This window comes from Abramis brama (assembly GCF_963993115.1).
Source record: "Abramis brama genome assembly, chromosome: 24".
NCBI classification, from domain to species: Eukaryota; Metazoa; Chordata; class Actinopteri; order Cypriniformes; family Leuciscidae; genus Abramis; species Abramis brama.
The window spans coordinates 19,746,782-19,755,260 of record NC_139986.1 but is presented as its reverse complement, the minus strand read 5'-3'; the positions used below and the strand labels follow the sequence as shown (position 1 = coordinate 19,755,260).

General features: G+C 38.4%; 1 protein-coding gene across 1 annotated transcript; it reads left to right on the top strand.

Annotated features, from left to right (window-relative positions):
* Positions 1 to 1,011: 1,011 nt before the first annotated feature.
* On the top strand, positions 1,012 to 7,825 carry mbtps2 (membrane-bound transcription factor peptidase, site 2). Its single transcript, XM_084103414.1, has 11 exons — positions 1,012 to 1,220; positions 1,686 to 1,834; positions 2,369 to 2,507; positions 2,634 to 2,737; positions 3,309 to 3,436; positions 3,551 to 3,669; positions 3,742 to 3,922; positions 4,490 to 4,584; positions 4,960 to 5,155; positions 5,241 to 5,316; positions 6,357 to 7,825. Exons 1-11 carry the CDS (start codon positions 1,146 to 1,148, stop codon positions 6,577 to 6,579), a joined length of 1,485 nt encoding a protein of 494 aa, XP_083959540.1. The 5' UTR covers positions 1,012 to 1,145; the 3' UTR covers positions 6,580 to 7,825.
* The last annotated feature ends 654 nt before the right edge of the window (positions 7,826 to 8,479 follow it).

Genomic DNA, 8,479 nt, shown 5'->3' with positions numbered 1-8,479 from the left:
CACACACACACACACAGAGGCCAAATTCGACAAGTGAAAAGCATGTTTGTTCAGCTGGAAACTAAAGTGCAGTTGACAGATATGTCTATGGTGCAAATGAGATGTGATCTCATGCTTCAGCAAATGCAAATAAAAAAGCACATGTAGTTTTTAGCTGCATTGTGAAGTAGCGATGCCCGATCCCTAAACGAGTCGTTTTTTTTGTGTTGGATCTTTCAAATGAATTAGTTGAAGCAGTTCACAAAATTCTTGCTTTCCTTTTTGGGGCTAGCCTGACTGGTCCCATCTTTAAAGCCCACCCTAAACACACTGGAGACTGGGGAGTCAGAATACATCCACGAATAGGACTAAACAATTTGTTCAATAATAGGACCAAATCATATCGACTCTGCATCAAACTCACCGACGCATTAATTGAACCAAGAACCGACGTACAATTGGTAATGTTGAGAACCTATAAGAGTGCTGATACTTGCATTTGCAATTTGAAGTTATGAAATTTTGACTGAAGAAGGGATAAAAAGTTACGTTTACGAAAATTACACTGATGTACAACTTAAGTAGCCTGTACTTTGAGCTTAATAGTCGAACAAATAAAATCATACTGGGAATGTGTTTAGGCAGATTAATCAACACACTCGGATTTTAGTATATATATATATATATATATATATATATATATATATATATATATATATATATATATATATATATATATATATATATTACGTAGCTAAATGTAGGCTACATTAACATTGTTATTAGACCTATTTAAATGACTTTGTTTTATGACCTGAATCACAAAAAATACAATAGGATCCTTATTGATGAAACTTAAAAACGCGATTAAGTAAAAGCATCACTGAATCATTTTAAACAGTCTGTTCGAAAGAACCGATTCTTTCGAAATTCCCATCGCGCTCGATTGCTCTGTGACTGTGAGCCACTTACATGCTCTGACCTATGGCTCTGACAAAAGTAAACAGTCTGACTCGATTAGTAATCCTGCGTAATGCACGCAAACGCGGAAGCGACGTGTTCCACTGGTGTTTTGTTCACCGTGCATGTGTGCTTGACAGTCGGAATTTTACGATCGGTTGTCTCTGGAATTGGACGTTCTTGAGACGCATGCAGCCCGGTGTGCCATGATTCCCATAGCGGTGGTGGTGTGTGTGATGGGCGGGTGGTGTACCGTGTATCTGGCGGACACGCTGCTGCGGGTAGGCGGATCTCACCACTCACTCTTTAACTTGAGCTAACGAAAGAGAGTACATTCCCCATCCCCTGCTTAAACAATCGGATCGATCATAATTGATTTTTAGGCATTGGATTGGACCGTGTTCGTGGTACTACCATGGTTTACCTTGAAGTAGCATATAAAATACCAGTATAATTTTAGTTACATTGTATATCTCAAAGTACCATTGTATCATCATCTGATTTATTACTTTAACACAGCATAACTGTTACTCTCACTAATGCAATATTTTAAGTATAAAATGGCAGACATAACTTTGTATGTTTTAAATGAGATCTCATATTATTGTACAGTAGCAACAATAAATGTAGCAACTACTGTATTCATTTTGGCATAAACTATTGTAGTACCTTTTTTAAATCTTTATAAGGGTGATGATTATAAAACCTTATCCCATCCTAACTAACCATCTTTTTTTCACCTTCAGTCGTCCAGCTCAGTGAAGAGCCGCTATGAATCGTGGTTATCCAAGAACGGATTCACTCTCTCCCCCTTCCATATCAAATGGCACACAAGCATCTTCAACCGTCTGTTTGCCAGATGTGCTCACCTCAACCCTCGCTTTCTGTACATCTGGTATGAGTTTTGGCATTACTGTCCTCAAATCAGTTATTTTGCATGTTTAGATGCATGTTTAGCTCTTTAACCTTTATTGCTGTATTATACAAAGCTGTCAGTATTTTGTTTCTGTGATTCTGAATGGAAGAAACGTGGATCATGTCATTTACATTTTCTGATCTAATAACATTATGTACTATAAGACATCTTGCTCTGTTTTGGTTTCCATTGGTGTGGTTGTTGACGCATTAAATCCACTTTGATGATATTTATTTAAATTTTTTGAGGACTTACAGCTTTAGTTATTAAAAAAATCTTAAGCTGCTTATGATGAGAAGCTGCTTATGATGACCCCCCCCCCCCCCCCCCCCCACACACACATACACACACACCAACATATCCACAATCACTCTCCTTTTGTTGCTCTATCATCATAGAGAAAGAATTTAAAATCCAGAATTTAGAATCTTATTTTAACTTGTGTGTATATATATATATATATATATATATATATATATATATGTATATGTATGTATTGCACATCTGTTTCAGGTTCAGTGCTGGTATGGTGTTTGGGGTTCTGGCGATGTTTGGATCTGTGGTTCTCCTGAGCCAAACGTTGCTGCAGACTTTGAGTCAGATGTTGGCAGAGACGCCGGAGGGGTCCCACGAACAGATATTGCAAGTGGTGGTGAGTACAGAAGAGTCTTTAGGAATTAGAATGCGATGTTGGTGCATTTCTTTGAGCAGTGATGACAGTGTGAACCGTCTGTGCTCAGCCTCATCATTCCGGTCATGTCTTTTGTTGTATTATCAGGTGCCTGGTGTGAACCTTCCTGTCAGTCAACTGGCCTATTTTTTCATCGCTATCTTGGTCAGTGGAGTCATACATGAGTTTGGCCATGGGGTGGCAGCACTGAGGTAAACATATCCTCTTAAAGGTGCAGCGTCGAACATTTTAACACTTACGTATCCCACATTTAGCCAGGATAAGATAAAGAATTTAAACTTAAGAACTTTTAAAGCTTTATGCAATTTCGTTTATTACACAGCAGCTTTAAGATGAAAAGGTGCCCTAATGGAGCAAAAATCAGCAAGAATGAATCTTTAGATTTTTGCATAAAGGAAAAATATTTTGTTTACTTTTAGAAGAGTCACTAATGTTAAGTCTATTGGTTGCTTATAGGGTCTCAATTTCTAGTAAGATTACTTGCGTATTATACTTAGTTTGCATGCACATTTGTGAAAGAAAAGAGAGTGAGTCACTGTAAAGGATTGTCAGACGTTTCGGTTAACAAACTCAAATATCACCCCATTTGACTATTAAATTTCTCAGAAGTTTTTGTGTAATTTAAGCAAAGTGTGAGTTTCTGGGCTTGTGCCATTATAATGCTGGTTATAAACTAACTATATATAAAACAATTTTTTTTTAAAATGGTGTGTTCTGTTGGAAAGAAGCTTGTTTTAGTTTCTTTCTGCATGTTCTTCTCAGGGAGCAGGTGAGGTTGAATGGTTTTGGCATGTTCATGTTTGTGGTTTATCCTGGAGCGTTTGTGGACCTCTTCACCACACACCTGAACCTCATTTCTCCAGTCCAGCAGCTCAGAATATTCTGCGCCGGTGAGACTTTTTAAACCAGGCACAATGACTTTTTGCGAGCACAATGCCACAAACCTTGCATATGCAATTCATAAAACGTTGTTTTTTTTTCCCACTTTGTCTGTCTTTGTGTAGGTGTGTGGCACAACTTCATGCTGTGTGTTGTGGCCCTGAGCTTCCTGTTCCTGCTGCCCATCTTGCTGTTCCCCTTGTATTACACTGGAGCAGGGGCGCTAGTCACTGAGGTGGTGGAGGTCAGCTCAGCTTTCGTCTTTAAGTTTTATGTTTCGGCTGTGTCCTGCGTCTGAGATGAGTTTTTTGTACAGGGTTCCCCATCAAGTGGACCCCGTGGGCTGTTTCTAGGAGATCTGGTTACCCAGCTGGAGGACTGCACTGTTTTGGGAGTGCAGGACTGGCACAACTGCATTCCGCATCTATCCCATAATCCTCAGACGGGCTATTGCGTTCACACTGCCAAACTGCAGCACAGCTGGATGGCAGGAAGAGGTACTAACCTGCCATATACACTACCGTTCAAAAGTTTGGGGTCTGGTTTCTTTTTTTCTTTTTTTTCAAAGAAATTAATGCTTTTATTCAGCAAAGATGAATTACATTGATCAAAAATGGCCATAAAGACATTTATAATGCTGTTCATTTGAGCTTTCTGTTTATCAATGAATCCTGAAAAAAATGCATCATGATTTCCACAAAAATATTAAGCTGCACGACTGTTTTCAACATTGGTAATAATCAGCATATTAGAATTGGATCATGTGACGCTGAAGACTGGAGTAATGATGCTGAAAATTCAGCTTTGCATCATAGGAATAAATGACATTTTAAAACATACTCAAATAGAACAAAGTTATTTTTAATTGGAATAATGTTTCATAATATTTCTGTTTTACTGAATTTTAATTATTTTAAATCTTTAAATGCACGAGAGATTCCTTTCGAAAACATAAAAACTCTTACTGACCCCAAACTTTTCAAACGGTGGTGTAAACAAAGATTTGCTGTTTAAGTTAATATTACAAATATTTGTTAGCTCATTCTGATTTTTCTTCCACTCAGCATTCAAACGCCTCGATGGCACTATGGAGTGCTGTGGGAACAACAGCCTGACAGACCTCTGCTTCTCTTACAGTAATAACGTGGAGAGCAAATTGGTAAGATGGACACTGCAATGCTCCTAGTTCGTATTTAGGTATTTTATTCAAATTAGAACTGTTATAAAACTTATATTGAGATTCTGTTTGCTCCGATTAATATCAGCAATAAACTATATTGCAGTGTCAGATAATGGCACCTCATTGCTAAACACAGGGAATGATTATTAAAACTGAATATGAGTGTTCCTGCTGTTGGCTAACAAGGCTTTGCATGGCTATAATATCTGAAAATGAAAACGGATCTATTTTTTGCATTATTGACATTCGCACTTACGCTTTATATCTCACAAGAGGAAGGGGGGAAAACAATTCTTGCCATCTCAGTCTTGGTATTTTTGACACTTTAAACTATTGCTGTTTTTCTCCTGCTAGTTCGCCTGCCTGCCGGTCAGAAAAACCATTGAAGCGAGTCGTACATGTCGTACCAACACAGACTGTCAAACGGACTTCATCCCAAGCTTGTGTTTAATCCCATCTCTGGAGAACCAGACCAGACTGATCCGGGTCAAACACCCACCACAAACAGACATGCTGTTTGTTGGCTACCCTTCACACCTACAGTACTCGGGTCAGACGTATTCTATTCTATTCTATTCTATTCAGTTTTATGCAAAAGTTCCTGGATATAAACGTTATCATTTCTTTATTTTTAGTGAGTCTCACCAACTTTGTTCCTCGTTTGGGCTTTCTTCATCCAGACCTGCCTGTCATGCTGGAGACTTTCTGCAAGTATCCTTTCCACACAGTCAGCATTTACATCACTCATAAAGACTTCATCCTTTGTTGAGTTTGTTTAGTCTATAAATCACAATTGTGGTTCCTGGTTCATTTTGTAATCTGTAGGGGTGCAACGGGTCTCAGTTGATCTGTACAGACCAGCTGCCCCACGGTTCGGCACGCATGTGATTCGCGGATTAACTGCTAATTTTAACAATCATAGAGTGGAAGTTTATAATTTGGACGTGTTTTGTCTTGAAAATGTACAAATTCAAACAATTTTAAACGTGGACGAAGAGGCTAAAATCGGGGCTAACGCGTTATCTTTGCGCACAGCTGCACAAACTCGAAACACACACTTGCAGAGAGAGAGAGAGAGAGAGAGAGAGAGAGAGGCACGTGTTTCAGATAGCGCTCGAACAACGATTTGATTCCTCTTTCGTGTTTCCTTGCCCTTGAACGGACACATACACACAAAAATCATGTCTAAATACCCATCTCGGCAAGTTTTCTCTCGGTTATGTCATAAGTGACCAGTTGAGAAAGAAACTGGTAGCTTTTTCGGTCCGTGCATTCGGTTTTAAAGTAACGGCAGACACCTAATATTCCTACAGTTGTAATTAATGTTAATAAAACAACAAAATACAGCTTTAACAAAGATGGCACAATATTTAATTTCTTCAGTGAACAAATAAAAATTATTTTACATTTAGGCTTAATTATTAATTTCTGTACCTGAACACATTCATCTCTGCTTGCAATTTGTGTATTTGTTCTTATTTTATTACTGACTGTTCACTTGTTTCTAATAATGTTTGAATTTTATCAGTTAGGCTAGTAGTTTTTGATGTGGTATCGAAGAACTTCCAAGTCAACTTTAAGTAATAAAGGAAAAACATTTTTTACCCCCCCATTTTTTATTTATTTATTTTTTATCATCCGAACCGTAAATTTTGTGATCCGATGCACCGCTAGTAATCTGAGATAAATAACTCTGTAATGACTGACTCATTTATAAATGTATGTATAGCCTTAACTTCTTGTGTGTTGAGATACCTGGTGTCACTGTCTGGGGCTCTGGCGGTGGTAAACGCTGTTCCTTGCTTTGCTCTGGACGGCCAGTGGATGCTCACAGCGTTCCTAGAAGCTACGTTGAGCTCTGTGATCCCAGAGAGGAACAACCGAGAGCTGATTGGCTTTTTTTTTCTGCTGGGGGGCAGTGCCCTTCTAGCGGCCAATGTAGCTCTGGGCCTGTGGATGGTCACTGCACGGTAACATTTAGCCATCTCCTCCAGTCAAACTGTTTGGGGGAAATGCTTACTGAAGACCCTTCTTGAACTCATGGAGGAAACGACTGGGTGGTTTTACCTTTGCTGGTACTTGTCAGGTTTTCCCACCCTGAGAGTGCAACCAGAGGGGCAAGAGTGCTGCTGTACCCGAGAAAACTCTTAATCGATTGGTTTGAATGGCTCCGATAGAAACAAGCAGTAAAAATCATCTTGAAGCTGCATGCTTTTACACTGTGACTTAAGGACAGTGCCAATAGTGCCCTCTTTGATAAATACTGTGGATTATCACACCTTGACATAAGTGTGTCTACTATATCACGTAAACCCACAAATGAAACTATATCAGCAAATACATTGAGGATTTTGTGGGCATTACTTGCCTGTTTTGCCTCTCTGTCTTCCTGAAGTAAGGTGAATTCAGGTTGATTAGGACACTTTTTTAGGTCCCAATCAACCTGAATTCACCCTAGACACACAAAGTATGTGTAGTTTTATGTTGTACCTGCACTGTCAACCCAAACATGCATAAATAAAGCCAAATAAAAGACTTTGACCCAATAAGGAAATTTGGGAAGACGGAAAAAACATAAGATAATGAAATGAGTGTACATTCAGCAATTTTACAGACACATAAGTAACCTAAAATAAGTAGTGACACGATTACGATAGTATCAGTAACTGAAAACATTGCTGTTGCGTGATGCTTCATCCACACCACTAGGTTTCAGTGTAGAGTCCAAAATGGTTGCCATTAGCTAGCATAGCATAGCATCAACAATCTAAATTGAAATGCATACAGGGTGAGAAAAATATACATGTGTAAATATGACTAGACACAGCATGAAACTGCACAAATAAAGATACTACTGCAGTATTATTGAACTTGAAAGAGTAGCTTTAGTTGCTTAGTCAGCGATTGAATGGTTAATGGTTTATTTTAAGCAAAGTTATAAGCTCTGCCACAGCTGTGAACTGTGAAAATGTTCTCTTATACACATGACAAGGGAAACCTATTGCTAAACATGCTCTAATGTGCATGGGAAGCGTTCATATTGTATATGATCTGTATACTGTGAATATTTTCCCCAACAACAATTAGCCAGACTGCACTAATTTTACTTGTTTTTAATGTACTTTCTGCTTTTTTTCTTATATATATTTTTAAATTTGTTGTCTTTGTTCAGCTTCATGACCCCATTGTACATGCGTTTATAAAATTAATTTACATGATCCTTCCTGTGTCACTGACTTATTTGTTTACAAAGAGGTCAGTGCGGCTCTGAACATATTTGGTAAGTCTGATGAACCTTCTTCCCGTCTGAAACCCTGTCTGAAAACACATGGCAGTTAATAATGAGAATGTTATACTTTTAAACAGAAGGAGAATTATTCGAAGGAAAATTCATCCATGAAAAATTAAAATGGAAGCTTTATAGGACTGGATAAATTATTGCAGAATATTTTCTGCCAGTAGATGCCAGTATTATCCCATCTGATGTTGAATTTTGTAATTTTGACTAAGAAAAAGAGAATATAGTTATTTTGTGGCAGTGGAACTGTGATGTCTGGGTGCTTCTGATGTCAGGAAAGGTGTCACACAGAGAAGAGTTTAGTACATTTGTTGGCTGATGGACACTGCTACTTGTGTGTGTGTGTGTGTGTGTGTGTGTCTGTGTGTTTTCATTCTCAAGGACATCAGTATGTGGATTCAAGTTGGTGGCTGTCAGTCAGCTAATGGCTACGACATGTCTCTTTTCCCTTGCTGCAAGGCTCTATGGGAAAACGATAGCAATTATGTGGTCAGTTTGACAGCATTTATCATCTCAAGTGTATTTGAACTTGCATAACTGTGAGTTGTTTTTTTTTTCCATGTTTCACTTTTCACA

Excerpts from the sequence above, each read along its gene's own strand:
- mbtps2 (XM_084103414.1), top strand. The coding sequence starts at position 1,146 with ATGATTCCCATAGCGGTGGTGGTGTGTGTGATGGGCGGGTGGTGTACC. Across the intron at positions 2,738-3,308 it reads CATGGGGTGGCAGCACTGAG|GGAGCAGGTGAGGTTGAATG; the intron begins GTAAACATATCC and ends TGTTCTTCTCAG. Across the intron at positions 3,923-4,489 it reads CAGCTGGATGGCAGGAAGAG|CATTCAAACGCCTCGATGGC; the intron begins GTACTAACCTGC and ends TCTTCCACTCAG.